At 40.5% G+C, this 19,300-nt stretch overlaps 1 protein-coding gene across 2 annotated transcripts in view; it reads right to left on the bottom strand.

Moving 5' to 3' along the window:
- Positions 1 to 19,300, bottom strand: part of GXYLT1 (glucoside xylosyltransferase 1) — a 44,339-nt gene that overhangs the window by 11,063 nt on the left and 13,976 nt on the right. For both annotated transcript variants that reach the window (XM_037009870.2, XM_037009874.2), the window contains 5 exons: positions 16,009 to 16,180; positions 13,379 to 13,504; positions 10,326 to 10,577; positions 3,739 to 3,862; positions 3,266 to 3,438 (listed from right to left, as the gene is read on the bottom strand). In XM_037009870.2, coding sequence (XP_036865765.1) covers positions 3,266 to 3,438; positions 3,739 to 3,862; positions 10,326 to 10,577; positions 13,379 to 13,504; positions 16,009 to 16,180 — 847 coding nt within the window. The remainder of the gene's footprint in view (positions 1 to 3,265; positions 3,439 to 3,738; positions 3,863 to 10,325; positions 10,578 to 13,378; positions 13,505 to 16,008; positions 16,181 to 19,300) is intronic.

The raw sequence follows: 19,300 nt of genomic DNA, 5'->3' as shown, positions 1-19,300 counted from the left end.
AAATAAAACTAAAACTAGTGAGATTTTAATTCCTTTATTTTTTTAATGCTCAAAAGAAACAAAGAGATCACGTTTTTATAGGAATGAATTTCTTTTCCATCCTGCTAAGTCTCAGAACCTCAAAAGTACATTTCTTCATTTTTATCACCTTTTGACAACCCAAGATAAAGCATTATTAAAGTAAGATACTGATTTCTGAACACATACAGGTCTGCTACATTAAACTGAACATCAACACTAAATTTTATAATTCTTCAGTGTGTACAGCTATATTGTGACAAACTGATTATTCAGAAACTTTATCTGTCAAGTTTATAGGACAAGAAACTTAGCAAATAATACACTAACACTGTAGCCTATAATGCTGTTCTCACTTGGCCCACCATCGAGTTTGAGCAACATGGTTTCCAGGAGAAAACTGGAGTTCCTTACCATTTCAGACAATGACCCTCACAGGACGCTGTCCCTCCTCGACCCTAGCCCACCTCTGCCCACGTTCACCTGCCACTCCAGCCAAAGGGAACAGCTCCGCACCTGACCTCTCGTGGGTTTCTCACAAGCCCTGGGCCCTTTCCTCGGGCAGTGCCTGGCCCAGAACCCCTGCTCACCTGGCAGACTTACCCTTCAGGGCCCACTCCAAACGCCTCCCCGTCAGGCGGGCCCGAGGCTTCCCTAGCCCTTCAGGGCAAAACTGTCACAACTCAGTCATGTTCTGGTACTCTCTGTCACAGCGGGTTACAGAGTTGAGTATTTTTATCCTCATTTCTATTAATGAGGCTGTACTAGACCAAAGGGTTTCAGTCATAAAATAATAAGAATGAGGATCTAGCAAACAGGGGCCTAGGCCCTTCTCCTGACCCCATACTCCTCTGATTTACTGAGAGTTTGTCCCCATGTCCACCTAAGGCTAGGCATAGCCTTGCAGAGCGGCGCGCACCTCCGTGAGACGTGCATGGCCACACGTGCTCCTGCCCAGGCACCAGGGAGCTGGCTGCAGGGACAGCGGTGACGCGACTCAGCAAAGCCGCAGACCCCAGCCTCATTCGGGTTTGCCCCTGATCTTGGTCCCAACACATGCACAGAGACTAGTTCAAGCAGCAGTCTAGAGGTATTATGAAATAGAACCAGCTTCCCCAGTCGACACAGCTTAATCACACAGAGGACTGTAAGAACAAGGGGAAAAGGGCATGGACAGCTGGGGCCAGGGTCAGCGAGGGGCCGGGTGATTCTTTCCCAAACTCAGTATAAAGCAAATGCTTAAAAGAGAAAACCCCACTTACAAAGGCAACAAAGAAGGTAAAATCCTAAGCATGACCCAAAGATATGATCAGGACCTATACGAGAACTCTGAAACATGCCTGGAAGACACAGGTGCGCAGACAGCCGCTGTTCCTGATTAAGATATATCAGCATCACCCAAATGTCAGCAGCCCTGAAGCTGTGTATGAAGCTGACACACTCCCAACAAAGATACCACCAAGTTTTAATGTTGTTAAGAGTTGACGTTTGTGGAAAAATAAATATCCAATAGCTAGGGAACACTGAGAAGGACAGGCTATACAGAGGGCTAGCTCTACCCAACATTCAAACACAGCACAAAGCTGCGTGATTTACATAGTGCAGTGTCAGCGCACAAACAGACAGGCCAACAGAACAAAACAGAAAATCCGGGAATCACAGATGGGGCTCCAGCACATGGTAAAGTCAGAATCTCAGATCTTTGGATTAAAGATAGACTTTTAAAGAAATGGTGCTGGGACAAGACAGCCATTTGGAATAAGGTCAAATTAGATCCATTCCTCACTCAATACAAAAGAATAAATTTCAAATTGAACACAGGACTGAATGTATAAACGAAACAGTACATAGGTGAATCTTTCTCTAGCTGAGTGTAGGTAGGAAAAGGCTTTGTGATTATTACTTTTTTTAAAAGGGGCTGATAAATGATTACATAAAATCTTTAAAAAGCAAACAAACAAGTCTGGCAAAAAAATGCCACAAAGTCAAATTGGGAGAAAATATTTACAAGAGATCCCGGATACTGGACTAATAACCCCAATATACAGAAGAACTTGCAACAGTTGGTGGGAAGAGCAAGTAGAGACCAAAACTCCCCACAGTGATGGTTGCACAGCCCTGTAACTACACTAAAACTACTGAATTATACACTTTAAATGAGTGAACTTTGAGGTATGTAAGACACATATCATTAAAGTTATTTTTAAAAACCTATAGGAGAATAAGCCAAAGATTTGGAAGACAACTAACAAAAAAAAAGATATAAACATGGCCCTATTAAACATATACAGAGATGTTCACCTCATTCATAAGAGAAACTAAATTAAAACTAAACTAAGACTCCATTTCTCAATCATCAGAATAGCCAAATGAGCCCATGGGGCACAGGCCCCTCTCAGATGGCGGGCAGAAGGCAGACAAGCCCTGGGTGGGGAGGGAGGGGCAGCACCTTCAGCCCAGCAATTCTCCCTCCAGGAATGAGTCTCCAGTCTGCGACCGCCACACAGACGCGTCCGAGCAGGAACCAAGAGCGGACACCAGATCTAGGACAGGAATTCCGATGGGAAGCAGGGTCCTTACCTGACTTTGAAGGGCCTTCCCTTAGTCTGTGCCAAAGAGGAAAAATCACTACACAGTGGGGAAATTGGACATTCTGCCTGAGTGATGAGAACACCACCGCCAGTGAGGGGCAGGAAGGCCAGGGTGACTGTGGGTGCGACATCCTGGGCACACAGTCACTTCCACAGTGTCCTGGCCGGGAGGGCACACCCGGACCTAGTCCGAAGGAAGCGGCTGGCAAGCCAGGACCCAGGATGCTCTGATAGTGGCAGGGAAGGAGCAGTCTGCTCTTCAGAAATGCCCATGTCAAAGAGGGACTGAGAAACTGTTCTAGACCAAAGGAGAATCAGCATATAGGGACGATAGACTGAAGAATTTTATCAGTTAAATCTCCTGAGTTTAATATCTGTACTGCAGTTAATAAGAGAATGTCCTCATTCTTAGTGAAAACACACTGACGTTCTTAGAGGTAAGAAAGCATTATGCACGCAACTTAGTCAAATCGTTCAGAAAAAAACAAAGTATATATAAGAGAGAGAACCATTGATAAAGCAAATGGGGTAAAAGGCTAATAACTGATAAACCTGAGTAACAGATCTGGAAGTTCTTTGTACTATTGCAAATTCTCTCTAAGCTTGAAAGTATTTCCACAATTCAAAAAAATAAAAAAAAAACCACAAACGCTTACGTTTCTCAGGGCCTCATACATAGCTCTAAAGGCTGGTTGCTTGTCATCGTGGTAAACACCTCTGTTCCCGTGAAGAATGAAGATCCCGTCCTCTTCTGCTTCTGGGCAGTTGCTTCCATACAGACAATGGTCTGGCCGATAATTCCACTGACACGGAAAAACAAACAGGCTTTCTATGTGGAGAAAGACAAAGCAATGAAGTAAATAACCCTAAGTCCACAGAATTGACAGTTTATAAAAATTTAGTTTAAAAAACAGCTCTTAAACTTTAAGGTTTAAAATTATAAAAAACATGTTTTGCATTTAGATCTCTTCCTACTAAATCAATATTTAAGAGAAGTTCTAGTCTGTCAAACATAAACAGTGAATGACTGTTAATATCAGCCAAAATCAAGTAAATGCATTTCTCTATTTTCAACTAAATATATCTGATTACGTTTTATAAATGCAAAGAAAAAAATTTAAATCATTACCTGGATTATGAAAAAATATGATATTCAATAGATCTTGATCACCCCATGTGATGTTTAGCTTGTATTTTTTAAGCAACGGCATAAGTATATCTCCCCAGCGCAGGCGTACAGTCGTCATATCGTTCTGTTGGTAAATACATTAAAAAGACCTCAGCCTCCAGGTGGAACATGGCAGCACAGCGAGGGTCCCCAATCTTCCCTTAGCAATCATTAGAGGGCAGGAAGGAGAAATGTAAACTTTTGTTACAAAACCAGTGACCCTACTATAAACCTAAATGTGAATAGGGCTGTCCAGCTGGAAGGAGGAAGATAACAGAGGATATTTGAGGCCGTATGTAGGATTGATAAAACCAATACAAATTGAGAAAGGGAAAGAGAAAGTGGATGATAGCTGAAGTACTGTGACTGAGACCTCATCTTAAAATGAAGGTAGTCTCAGCACCTGGGTCGCCTGTCTAGACACAGTACCTGTGTGTATGCGTGGAGCTGTGGTGGAGTAAACCTTAGAATGTGGGCAGGACGTACGGACGACGGGAGTGGCGCATGGCACATGCTCAGCACTAGCTGGTACAACTGCTACCACGATCACCTGTACTCCCACCCTGATTTTCTAATCTTCACAGCTGGCATTTCAAAGAGATCATTTAAAAGCAGAAAGTCAAAAACAGGTATTGAATTTCATCAATTGCCTTTTCATCGTCTATGCTCATAGCTCATTATTGCAAAACACAAAGTCAAATACCTAAGGAAATAAAAGTTGAAAGACGACCCCAGGTTGTGTGAATCTGGAGCAAAAAGGGGTGGGTTTGAATAGTGAGCCTTTTATACCTATTTGGCTCTTTTAAACTCTCCAGACTTAAACCTGTATTCCTTAAAGTGCAGTATGCAGTGTGCCAATCAGTGAATTTTTTGTCCTCTACAAGATTAAGCACAGAAATTAACAATAAGATTTAGAAACTTCTATAGCAATTTATCAGAATAATTTTGTCTATTTATTCCAATATTTTCCTAGTAAAATTTGCATCATTTTTACAAAAGAATTGACTCATGACAGATTATAAATTACAAAAAAAACCCTGATCCTTCTCCATAGATAGACTGGGAAACAGTTATAAGTTACTCTGGGACATGCAATGAACTCAAAGGGGGTAAACAATCTGTTATGGAAAAGAAAGAAAGGCCAGAGTTCCTGAAAAAAATCTATGTATTTAAACTAAATATCATCTGCTCTTGTGTGAAGTTTCTCAGAACACACTAAACACAAAATAAGCATTACAAAATAATCAGAAATCCCCCCCCAAATTGGAAAATGATTGAAACAAGTTTTACTTAAGGAAATAATAAGATAATACTTTACTGAAAGGATGACTCTGAGATAAATCACGGAATATGTTAACTAAATATTCTCAGAATCTGGAAAGATAAATATGAGCCACATAAGGACAAAGACCAGCAACAAACTCAAGACATGGGGCTGGGGGGCCCCGTGTACCAGGCCATGTCCACGTCTCTATGGGGTTCCAGCTATTCAAATACATACACTTGCGTGTGTGTGTGTGTGTGTGTGTACAGAATATACCTATTCAAAGAAAAGCTGATTAAAGATAAAATTACAAGGCCCAGACCAGTCTTAGGAAAATAATGGGGGGGGAAGGGGAGACACTTTATAACTTAAAGGAAAAGTCCTATTGGACAAGAAGCAGTAACTCTGGTGTCACTGCTGATGATGGGACCTAGACTATCCAAGACTGACAATGAACGACCAGGAGAAACAAGTTTAATCAAGAGGCATTACATATAAAAAGGGTTCAAGTCAACAGAAACAGAAAAGTAACCAAGTGGAGAAATGGTCAGAGGGTAAGAACACAAAAGAGGAAGGAGGAATGATAAAAATTATATGAAAACTGTATTTTATTTATATGAAAATATAATTTCCCATACTGGTAGTATAGTCAGGAAAATATAAATTAAAATATGTGAGATGTTTTCAGCCATCTAACTACATGTTCATCCAAGCACACACGAGCAATAAAACTAGATCATCCGTCTCCACAGGACCACACACGCATTAAATATGAGACATACTGTGCGCACTGACATGACAGCCAGCCAGCTGTATATTTACAAAGTGAAAGAAGCTGAAGATGTATTAAAGGCTCCATATGTAAGTGCCGTGTACATGTATACCTGTTTCAAGATATATTTTTTAAAGGGTCTGAAGAATGCCTAACAAAGTCCATAGTATCATTTGGGCAAAGGAATTAAACTGGGAAGAGTGGTATATAAAGGAGAGACCTGCCTTTTTAGTCTACATACAATGAGTTGCTTAAATATTTTTCTACATACGATGTTTACTCTCTTAAATGTTTACTCTACTACATACAATGAATTGCTTAAATGTTTCCAAGCATGATTTACTTTTGTAATTTTAAAAAATAAGACAAGGGGTTAACATCCAAAATATATAAAGAACTTACATGCCTCAACACCCAAAAACCAAATAACCCGATTAAAAAACGGGTGCAGGATCTGAACAGACACTTCTCCAAAGAAGAAATTCAGATGGCCAACAGGCACACGAAAAGATGCTCCACATCACTAATTATCAGGGAAATGTAAATTAAAACCACAATGAGGTATCACCTCACACAATTTAGGATAGCCAATATGGAAAAGACAAGGAACAATAAACGCTGGCAAGGATGCAGAGAAAAGGGAACCCTCCTACACTGCTGGTGGAAATGTAAATTAGTTCAATCACTATGGAAAGGAGTATGGAGGTTCCTCAAAAAAACAAAAATAGAATTACCATTTGACCCAGGAATTCCACTCTTAGGAATTTGCCCGAAGGAAACAAGATCTCAGATTCAAAAAGACATATGCACCCCTATGTTTACTGCAGTACTATTTACAATAGCCAAGAAATGGAAGCAACCTAGGTGTCCATCAGTAGATGAATAAAGAAGAGGTGGTACATATACACAATGGAATACTATTCAGCCATAAGAAGAAAACAAATCCTACCATTTGCAACAACATGGATGGAGCTAGAGGGCATTATGCTCAGTGAAATAAGCCAGGCAGAGAAAGACAAGTACCTTGTGATTTTACTCATTTGTGGAGTGTAACACAAAGCAAAACTGAAGGAACAAAACAGCAGCAGACTCACAGACTCCAAGAAGGGACTAGTGGTTACCAAGGGGGAGAGGAGGGGGAGGGCGGGTGGGGAGGAAGGGAGAAGGGGATTGAGGGGCATTATGATTGGCACAAATGATGTGGTGGGGGGCATCACATATAGCACAGAGAAGACAAATAGTGACTTTATACCATCTTACTACACTGATGGACAGTGACTGCAATGGGGCTTGGGGGGTACTTGATAATATGGGTGAATGTAGTAATCAGTGTTTTCCATGTGAAACCTTTGTAATAGTGTATATCAATGATACCTTAATAAATAAATAAATAAATAAATAAATAAATACACTTTTTAAAAAATGTTCTAGTTTGTTATTTTTAGCCAACCTACTACAAAACTGCACATTATATTAAAAGCAATGTTTCATTCTTAGAATTTTATGTATGCTTATCATTATCAGTCTCTCTCATACATAAATATAAAACTGACAGGTGGCTCTCCATACTACGTTCCAGCAGTGCTAACAGAGAAGTTACTAATTCCTAAGCTTAGTGACCCCACTACCTGTGAAAAGTTCTGTGCTTTTTGATAATTTTTGTTCATTGATTATTGTTCTCATAACTACATATATAATACAGTAAAAGTCCTGCACCACATATATCTTTCAAATATGTAAAAACAACCATCATGTCCACCTCATAGTAAATGTTCTCTCTGTCAATATTTTTCAGTAAGTCATTAACGGCCTGGTTTCTAAAATTTTCCACCATCCTCTGCCAGTAATCATCTACTGAGTTGCTACTTTATGCCAGACTCCTTGCCCTGTATTCTAAATACAAAGTTGTTCATGTCCTGCCCTCAGTAGGTGAAGAAAGCAGACAAAACTTGTTTTACAAAGTAATATATGACAGGACATGAGCAGGGAACAGTAAACATACAAGGAAAGGATTCCCAAGATGCCTTATTTATATATTTTTTTCTAATAAATAGAAAAAGGCTAAGAAATATTCTTACAGGGATTCAGAACTGCAAACACCATCCTAAAAGCAATAGCTAACCAGCGTTGTATTGCCCATCAAGCATTCTAAGAAACAACAAAAAAGTAGAATCTTCACTATTTTTATTCTTAATATATGTATGTAAGTACAATACATCAGGTTGGAACTGAACATCATGGATGGTAGGCACTGTGTGGCAGCAGAGTAAGGATTTAAAACACAGCCACTGTCCTAAGTGAGTAGCAGCCTTATAGTTTTTCACATAGTAAGAACCATGGGGCAACGTTCTTGGGTCTGTATCGAACAGCGTGGAGAGTTATTACAAGGAATTCAGTGATGTCATCAGAGCTCTAAAACTTAAGATCTGTGCCAGAAATTATAGAATTAGTAGGAAAAAAATACAGCAATGTTTGCTATAGATATAGTCTGGAAAACAACCGAGAAAAACAAAGACATATGAGAAAAGGAATCAAAAAACCAATTTTGTAGAAACATCTCAGACATTATAAATATAATAATCTTTGAAAACAAAGCTGATCTGAGTTGTCCCACTGGGCAAGAATAGGACTGTCTGGAACATGGGGGTTGGAGGGCAGGTGTAAAGCAAACCGTACCTTCGGAATCTGTACAGTTGGGCCTCTACCATTTTTCTTCATTAAGTCATTAGTGCACAGAAGAAAATGAAAGTGTGAAAGTTCAGAAATTACTTCAACTGCCATCTCTACATCTCTAGCTGGTTTAGAGCACACCACAGACACAGGATAAAGGGGAGCAGGGAAACTGTTCCAGGACCTAAGAGTGACACTTAAATAAAAGGCTAAGTAGCAAATAATAATAATAGATTTGAACTGTATAGCTGTATTTTGAAAGTTTAAAAAAATTAAATAATGGTGTTACACTAAATTGTATTTTCTTTGCAACTCTAAATTCATAATTCTATGAATTTCAAATCAAGAGTTACAAAGAAGTCACATTATTCCTTAGGAGACAATCTTACAGCGCCATCTTCTGGTATAATATTACCATGTGTGGTCGAACAATCAGAAGAGGCAGAAAACTCATGGCATCACACCCATCTTACTTAGTAAAACTTTATGGTACATAAGTTTTACAATTCAAGCTAGATTAACAAATTGGTAACTGAAGAAAGATGTTCAGTGCTAAGTAGGAATATGGGTTACATACCTCCCTAGTGCACTCAACTGTGGGGGACAAAATGGAAGTGAAATCAAGATTTCATAAAGGTTCAGAAAATGGGAAGGCTAAAAAAACAACCAGGTTTACAAGATCCACAGAAGTGGAGAGGGTTGGGTGCAAGCTGCCAAGACTGAGACGGTGATGGCCGCTGCCGCCCCAAAGATAAATCATGGGAGCAGCTCTAGATGAGGCCGAGATCACATGGGACGCACGGGGAGGGGCGAAACGGTGCAGGGATTCTGGTCATATAAGGAAAATACCTCACAGACACATATGCAGGCAGACATACATCTATCCTCATACCATAAAAGAACTCACATACCTTAAAGTTTAATTTGGTCCTATCCAGATGTAAAGGAATAAACAGTAAGTCTCTACAGGTATTTCAGAAGTCACAGCTTTTAGCTAACATTTAAGCACTTACTATGTGCCATGCTCCACACTAAGCATTTTAAATGGATCTCTTTTAAACTGACAACCTACAAAAATCTGTTTATTATGTCTGCTTTTCAGTCGAGACAATGATGTCTGAAAGTCAGCTAACTGGCCCGTGTTGAACAGTGCAGAGGTGACAACATCACGCATAAACTGAGCAGGCAGGCTCCACTGCCCACAGACTGCGGTGACTTAAAGCTCAGCATGCGCAACTCCTCATCGGGGAACTGGTAAACAGGTCAACATACACCTGTATTCAACACATGGATGTGCAATCAGAGAAATTAATTAAATAGCCCGACTATTCCACTGACCCCATAATTTGAGAGGTAAGAAACACGCAGGGATTTTTTTTTTTTTAAGTTAACTCCCAGTAGCACCAAAAGAGCCAACGTTTACTATATATTAGCCACCGTTCTAACTAATCCAACCCTCACAAAAGCCCAGTGGTGGAGGCACTGCTGTCTGTCATCCTCAGTGCACAGATGAGAAAACCGAAGCCCGGGCATGCTCAAAACCTGCCCAAGGCCCCAGGGCTCCGGACCAGGCCGCAGGCTCCAGAGGCTCACGCTCCTAGACCTAGACGTCGGGCTCACCGCTCAGCACACGGCTGCTTCGCTTCACTGCGCTGTCATCTGGCCTGACCTACTGCAAGGCCCCAGCAAGCAGGATACTGAGACACTTTTCTTCAATTATTCTAGGTAAGTGGAAAAGTTCTGAATCGCTCAATCTAGTTTTTAAAAAAGCACAGTTAAACTGGAGACGATCTGGAGGCAAACCTGAGAGATGTCGGCGAAGTACCTGTGTCCATGGCTCACCTTGAAATGCTTCCTTCTCATCCTCGTCACGTTCATCAGCATGACCCCCGAGTTCACGCCCGTTTTCCCGTAGTACGGGTGCCTGGCGAAACGGTTATACCACCCTATTCGAGGCTCCTCATGCTCTGGTGCCATTGCAGCAATTTGTGTGGAATTAAATTTCTTTAGTAAAGACCAAATATCATCAACAGGCCGTAAAAAAAGGATATCAGTGTCGACATACAATAGTGAGTCAACTTCTTTGAGGATTAACTGTGAGGAGAGATTTGAATCGTTAACTGTGATTGTATTCATTTATCATAAAACACAGAAGAGACTTTAATTATAGAAGAAATACCTAAGAGATAAGCTAATTTATATTAATTTTATACACTAAGTTTTCCTAAATCTGTCACTTTTGACAACATACATAGAGATATTGTGCTAGCCTTCATCTTAACTTTTAGAGAAGAAAAGCTATAAAAACAAATCAGAACAAAAACCCAATATTAACAATTGGAAGAATAAATAAGATAAAAGCAATATCCTCAAAGAACAGAGAGGATAATGGAAAACAACATTAACTTAGGTGAATTTCTAGCTCGAATCTTAATTTTCTGAATAAATACAGAAATGAATCAACACAAATGAAGACCTTCTGAACTTGTTCCCTAGACCTGTGACACCTTCCAGGTCACGGCTGCACCCTTACATCCTCCCGGTCTCAGCAGACACTGAGCCCACCTGGAACGGCGACCCCCCTCTGCAGCCTGCGCTCTGCGTTCCGTGCTTCGCCGTCTCTCACGCAGTCAGAGAAACTGCGCACTTACTGAGCAGGGGTGAAGACAGGCTTGTCTCGGAAGAAATACTGGCGATGTCCTTACTTTCTGAGAGATGTTAAATCTCCAACTTCTACAGGGATTTCCAAGAGCAATTTTTTTATTTCTGCCTGACTCATGAACTTTAGAGTCTGACTCATGCAAATTTAAATTTATTGCGTATCCCAGTGTATTAGTAAGACTCAGTCATCAGGTTAACCTAAACCATTTTAGTTAAAAACATAAGGAGAATAAGAGCTCGATCTACATTCTGCTCCTTCTCAAAGCTGCTGCCTCTTCCTGCAGCGGAGGCTGAAGCCGTCGCCCTAACAAGCAGCAGCAGGTTGGCTTCGCCCCACGCTCCCCACAGCCGCCTTAATATCCCGCTGGGAAAGAAGTCTGACGCTGGACTGCAGAGCATGAATGGGAAAGGGTCGATTTCTCAAAAACACTGAGTAAAGGGTGTGTGTACATGTGCCTATATATCTGTCTCTTTCTGGGGGACAGAAGAGGGTGGGCAAGGTTTTTATAGCAACATTCTGTCCTGTCCCATGACACAAGGTGCGCTCCTAAGACTGAAATGCTGTATGCTGCTGGCGGACTAGGAAGGCACGCCAGAGCCCCGAGCTCCCTACGGGCGACACGGCCAGCGGAGGCCACACACAGGCTCAGTGACACCCGGGTCAGGACTTCTCTGTGGTGGCTGTCAGGGCAAGGAGTGGACAGAGATCACAGTGCTTGTCATTTATCTATTTCAAAGGAAGAGAAACTCAGTAAAAAAAAGTTTACCATTAGAAAAATAAGACATGAATTTACTTACATTTGGTTAAAAAGTTGCAGAAGTAACAGAGAAGTATGAGGACAATCAGATGGGTTTCAAATATTTTATTTTAGTATTTCAAATGCCATTTAGAAATGTAAGCAGATTAAATGATCAGCAAATTTCTTATCACACCAATAATTAGACTTGTTAATAATGCAGAACAAAATGGAAGAGAAATAAATGGCTGAAATCTCATGCTTCCCTCACCACTTATTCTTTCACTAACACATTTGCGTTTATTTAGTGCCATAATGTGTTTGTTCAATGTCTGTCTCTCACATCAGACAATAAGCTCTAGAAAACAAGAAAACTGTTCAGTTCATTCCTATACCCAGTACTTCAGTACAGATGCCTGGCAGAAAACAGCGAATTATTAATTGAGTGTGACACTGCAATGATTCGACATAAAGATTTGTTTTGAACTTATAAAGCCCACATAGAGTATCTAAGACTTGTTAGCCTTTTTCCCCTATCTTAATCCCTTATTTGTGTGCCTCTTACAACAGAGCAGAGACTGAAAAAGACCACAGGATTCAAATTTTGTATGCACAGCAACAAAGACCCCAGCTAGGAGGACTCAGCTGACAAAATGAGAACTTAACTTTAAATCTTATTGATGACCTGGTTCAGTAACCTATATTCTTAATATGCTAAGAATTGCCTCAACCTACTTATAACAAGTAATTGAAGTATCTTCCCTATAATTCATATACTTTCCAGAAATCTGTGAGATTCTTAAATTCACTATTTCTACTATTATAACTATTTTAAACATTATAGTGGTCTTAACAACTGTGAAATTTTAAAACTGTGGATGAAAGCAATTCAAAATAAAAGAGGTTACCTTGCTTCTGAATATTTTCAGATTAAAATAATAATAAGCATTTATCACCAGGGAACAACATCAAAGAGTAGCCCCACTGAATAAATGGTTCCCATTTCCTACTGACTTCACATGCCTTTAATTTTGTGTCTGTGTTAAAGTATCCAGTTGAAAAGGTAAACTGGCTTGGTGTTAAGACAGAAAAACTTACTGAATGATGTGGTCTTTTAAGTGTGGACTCTAGCTTGCAGGTGACCCTGACCTGCACCTCTGCTAGCAACACACTCAGTCAGCCCCATTAAGGTCTGATGACCTTTACTCCTTCTTAGAGATAAAACAATTTATAGCAACTGAATGAATTAAAATGTAAGAAATAGTATTTCAGCAGAAATTACTGTATTTTTCACTTCTATCAGAGCTTTTTACAGTAGCTTTTATTTGTTCTATGGGACCTTTTTCCCCCTAATGTTCAATGAAAAAAATCAGTAGTGTGTGTGTGTGTGTGTGTGTGTGTGTGTGTGTGTCTGTGTAGTTAACTGATTTATATGTGACTCTTTATTAACCCATGTGTGTAAAAACAAGATTTAAAAAAAAAGAAGAAAAAACTTACTGGCAAGAATAATCTCTGGGAAGCACATGGTTTAAAGAGCTTTTTCCACTCTGCTGCGTTCTCATTTGGAAACGTTATTGGGTATAATGAATAATTGAATGTCTGCAGAAATGACCAGCTGTCAAGCTAAAAAAAAAAAAGAATCAGTTTAGACTTGTTTCATTTCCAATTTTCTCTGTAAAATCATAAACCAACAGATTATTTTAAAAAGCTAAAAATTAAAATAGTCTACATCTTATGTTTTACACAGTTAAGAGAAAGTCAGATTCTTCTTTCCCACCATCTTATTCTCACTCAGCATCTTAAATCATAGTAATATGGGAGAAAGACTCCACCGTAAAGACTGGAGACACAGTGCCACTTACAAGGTCACCCTCACAGAACAGAGAGTGGACAGAGACTCACAAGTTGTTCGCCTCCCTCAGCTTTACCTGATGTATGAATCCTCTCAATCCCCAAATTAAACTCAGAAAAATAACCACTAACTTTGTCACCACAGTATGCATGAAATAACAGAAAAGGTTTACATTCAAAGAGAGACCAATAAGAAACCAATTAGTGAACATCTGTCTATGTAGTTTTAATAGGCATATTCCTAATAATAAAATATTCTGATAGACATCCAATGCCAATTTTTTTTAATCATTATAAAAAACAAAACAGACCTGAAACTCTATAATGAACCTGTTTACACTTTAGTATCCTGAATGCATTCAGTATTAGAACACTGAATTATTTCAAATTCAGTTTAAGTACAACCCATCGTTGCTGCTTCAACAGTTGTTGATTCAAAGCTCCCACACATTCACGATCTGGGGATAGGCAGGAAACTAAGCAGTTAATCCAACAGGCTGAAGATGTTCTCTTTTTGAATCCTGACAGTGTTCAAGTAATTTTTTATAACATTAGTGCCTTCCAACATAGTTTAAGGGAAGGTTTTTGCTTCTAACACTCTGTTTTGATGTTTCTGTTAATTAGTTTAAAACACTACATTTTATTTTCCCTGTGAGGCTTATAAATCACTGAAGGATCCTTTCAATACTAAATTCAAAATGAAAGCTTTGCCATATTTTATTTAATAGTCTAATATTTAGACATCTTTTTTGCAGTAAAAGCATATTCCACAAAATATTTGATATTCTTTCTTCAAAAGCAAAGCCCAGCATTCTCAGAGTGGGCTATTATAATTACAGAAAAACTAAGTTTAAAAATACATATTATGTAATCAATAACTTGCCACATTTAAACAACACAGAAGCTGCACATAAGATGAAGCAATACATTTATTTTACTTTTTTATTACATTTTCAAAGGTTTCCACAGTTGGTAGCAATCTGTTGCTATTCTCTGAACTGTTAGGACAAAATTAATTACTCAGTAAATATTTTAGAAAAATAAGATAAACAGATCAAGATCACAAAAGCACATATCAAAAATGTAGACACTAGAAATATTTTAAAACAGTAAGTGAAACTCTTGGAATCAAATATTTTGGCAGAAAACTAAAAAACTTGAGGCCACAAGTAGTATTTTTCACTCAATTTTTAATTGAACCAATTTAACTTGAAAAAAAACATCAAATGCATACATAGTTAGACCAAGCATAAAAATCAAACCATTTTGAAAGCTTAAGTTAGTACACAGAGAGACAGACAGAGTTGGGGGGCAGGGTGAGGGCAGAACCTTTATCATCATCTACACCACCACCTCAGAATGTGAAATAGTGAGACTTAGATGAATTTTCTTTCTCTTATACTCTCTCCCCCATATATACCTGCTCTCTTCTTCCTGCACAGCAATAATTTTTTTGCTAAGGATGTTACATGGCTGCCCTGATTAGAGAGTACCTTTTCAGCCCTCATAAACAGCTAGGTACAGTTACATATACCGGCAAGAATGTTAAGTGCAACTTCTATGAAGTGTCCTTAGAGGGAAGGAGGGGACTGCCATCTTCACTCCCTCCTCCCTCACACTGGCTAGAATGTGGGTGTGAGGGACGGAGCCTGAGCAGCCATCCTGGACCATGAAGTAGCAGGCTATGTTAAAGATGGCTCGGCCGCAGGAGAGAAGCAGCAAGAGCCCCAGAGGACATGGAGCTGCACTTACTGCAGACCGCCTGCTTCTATGTGAGAGGGAAATAAACTTCCACAAATAAACTGCCTAAGCCACTGTTTGGGGGATTTTTCTGCCACTGCAGCGAAACTGCCTGTAACTAATACAAAATCCAAGAACTTTCTTATCAGAGCAAGAAGTTACTTCCCTCCATACTGTCATTCAGTTCCTTCCCCTTAAAACAGAATGGAAACCTTGTGCACATCTGACTGAGGTTCTCCCCAGCCAAGGATGGGAACAAAATTTAATCACAGGACATCTCAGTCAAATCACCCTGGAAAAATAAAAAGCTCCAAGCTTGGCAAAGGACTTTAACTGACCTACTTCTTTTCAAAAACAAACCTTCCTCTTATACCCAAGAACTGGACTCTTTGAAGGACGTAGTAGCAGGGAATACTCTTCACTCCAGGAGGGCAGTTATAGAATTAATATTCCATTCCATGAAGGAATAAAACAATGTCCTATTAGAGAATACCATTAAATAGTCAACTCTACAGTCCCAAGTCTCAAATACTTACTATGCCTTTGAAACTATCATGCAGTTGATCTTCAGCAAAAATATGGAACCAAAGAGGTTTGATGCTGAAAATGACAGCTGACTTCAGCATGGTTACAGTCTCTTCCAGTCTTTCCCCACAGGCGACCACAGCGAGGTGCATTCTCTCAACGGGCTGTACTTTCAGACTATACCTAATGGGAAAGAAAACCACATTTCCCGACAGTTTTAGCATAAGGCAACATATTAACAACTTTTGACCATGTTCAAAAGCTGAAGTACAAAACTTCTATTCAGAAGCAAACGAACATCAAGTCACAGCAGCAGTACAGTGCCGAACCAGTCTTACATTCTGACCTCCGAACCGGCCTTTCTCCGCCAGGGTTCCTCACCAAGAAACACAAAACACACAGAACAACTACTTCCTCAGTCCTCCCGAGAATGGTACGTACAGGCAGTGCTCTAGGTACACGGGAGAGAAGTTAGTTCACTGCTCATCCTTCCCAAAGAACGCCCGCCCCCACAGCTGTGAATGGGGCCATCAATGATTTGAGTCTTCCATTCCACTTCCTTAAACTTTATTTAAAAAAAAAAACTCAAACACACAAAAGTAGGGAGAACAGAAGAGTAAATCCCCATATGTCCATCTCCCAGTTGTGACAATTCCATTCAAAGGATTCTTATTTCACCTACACCCCCTCCTCACGCCCCCTTCTGCCACTAGTGGACCTGAAGAAACCCAGCCACAAATTCACCCGTAAATATTTCAGTACCTTCCTATTTTCAACCATGCTGATTACAGGAAAGTTTCCTTCACAAAACTTTTTTCATTGACGCACATTCAGTCCCATTTGCCAAGTAATCAGTAAGAGGCCAGTTCTGAGGTGGTCGAAAACAAGCCAAACACTAGTAAGTCACTTCAGGAAGGAAGACGCCCTCGCTCAGTCACTGGCGCAGGTTCCATCCTGCCGCACGCGTCCACACGGGCCGCAGCGGGCGGCGCCAGGCCTGGGAAACCTTCTAAACCTCTCGGCAGCACAGCAGTGAACTAAGAAGAATCTCCCGGCATGGAAAGCAAAGTCCCTGCGACTGCACTGCTGTTAAATGAAATGACCTGTGATGCTATAAAATAAATATGCCACCTGTAATTATGGCATGAAACAATGTTTTTGGAATTATAGCGAAAGGAATGTGAGAATGGAGGACTGCATAAAATTAGTAACACATTAAAGTGTTACAAGGTACATTCTGAGGTAAACATACAAATTTGACTTGAACTCAATTCTTGCTTTCAGAGATCATTTCTATAAAATATGTAAGGAGTGGAAATTACATTGTTTACTGTTAATGGTTGTGTGCATACACTAAAGAGACCTGCAGTAATAATTATTTTTCTTACATTTACAGGCTGAAATTATGCAGTTTTGTTCCTCAGCACAGACTTTGGCATCCTGAGCGCTCACTCACACGTCGGGACCCAGAAATATCCCTGAGAAAAGTCTTGGCCTTGCTCAGGGTGGCCCCTCGGCTGACCAGGATGTCAGGAAACAGAGAATCACACTAAGTAACATTAAATACAAATGACGGACTATATGGAACACACCTGGATATGAGATCCGCACACCTTCATGCTTTACCCTCACGCACGCGGGATGCTACCAGGATGAGAAGGCAAGTCTGAGCGCACATGACGCTCTCCTGCCTTCGCTGTGGGCTGCCCCTTCCCATTCACCAGCCAGGTCTGCTTCGGGCCTGGAATAACTAGGAGAGCCGCTGAAACTCATCTCCTCCCGTGTGGCTGGGTTCCTGAAGCCTGACGATGGGGTCTCCCTGCCACGGGGCCTGTCACGCCCGGTCACGGTGACCGGTCGCCAGCAGAGCCCCAGACAGCTCTTCAGCTGAAAGGCTTTCCTCCTAGAATGTACCTCCTCCCCTGATCCCTGCACGGGGAGGCTGGAACCTAAGGTCCCCACCTTGGTGACCGGCCCTCTGTTCTACAGATGAGGCCCATCATTCTATAGATGAGGTTCTTTAAAAAGAAAAAGAAAAAGAAAGTTTAAGAAAAAGGAACCTTCCCAGATAACTCATGAAGCTAATCGTTATTACATCTCTTTGTCAATGGCACTGAGTGCAGAGGTCCCATACAAAGTGGGGTTCCTGCAAGAAGTCACTGCTCCAGAAGCGGTGGTGACATCCCATCTGTCATCAAGACACTAAGATCATCATTAAGAATTAGTATTAGGTACATACTTTGACTTTAAAATTTAGATCCATGTACCAGGAATGGAATCTGACCAATGGTTCAAGATGGGGGACAAAGGCAGGATTCGGGGCATGGTTACCCAACTAAGCAAACACCACCTGGTATAGTCACTCCCCTCCCATGCGCCTGCTAGGTCGCTTCCCTCACATGGATGGTGTTACTGCGGGTCGTTTCAAAGCTCTGTCCTTTTCCGTTGACAGCAATTACAAAGCAGTACCTCCCCACCTGTCTGCACCCTGTTTCCCTCTTTCCTGTTGAGTCCCTCAGTTTTTAACACTGAAACTGCCTTCTACACCTATAATAAGGCAATGAATCAAGTTATCTTAAGCAGGGGAATCCACGTTGACACAAATAAAAGACAAGGCAATTAAGACACACAACAGTCTTACAAAGCTCTAAGTTATCTCATCTTTCTGGCAAATGCCTCCAGATCCTACCTCTCATGATCGTAGGAGGATCCTCACAAAAGAATCAAGATTTGAGCATCTATAATAGGTTCCGTCTGCCTAACTGGCCATCACTAGATCCTATCCCAAAGCTAAAAGCCAAGAGATATAAAAAAATAAGCAATAGTCAGGTGATGTTTTGCACAGAGTTCTCTACATACAGAGATAAGTATAATAAACCTTCTTTAGAACAATGAGTCAAATGATCTCAAGGAAAACAAAAATCCCTCTAACATCAGCCCCAGGGGCTCCTCCCCCAAGGCAGCCCAAGGCTAGTTCAGTCACAGGCCCAGCACTGCCTCTGCCAAGTTTCTATGAATGGAGGGTCATCAACTACATGGCACTGGCTTTTCTGTTAATGTCCTTCTCACAAAAGAGGTGTAAAGTATATCAACCAGAATATAAGGAAACATAAATATGTATTCTGTCAGGGTTAAATAAAGTGACAATCTTATGATTATTTCGGAGAATGTTCTTGCTCTCAGGAGATACATACTGAGTATTCAGGCATGTGTTATAATGGCTGTAGCTGTCAAATGGTTAACCAAAAAAACCTGGGATGTTTTTAATAACAGGTAAATATCTAGTGTGTACTTCCTGTACTT

This window comes from Manis javanica, chromosome 15 (genome assembly GCF_040802235.1).
Source record: "Manis javanica isolate MJ-LG chromosome 15, MJ_LKY, whole genome shotgun sequence".
Classification (NCBI taxonomy): Eukaryota; Metazoa; Chordata; class Mammalia; order Pholidota; family Manidae; genus Manis; species Manis javanica.
This window is presented reverse-complemented; position numbering and strand designations above follow the sequence as displayed.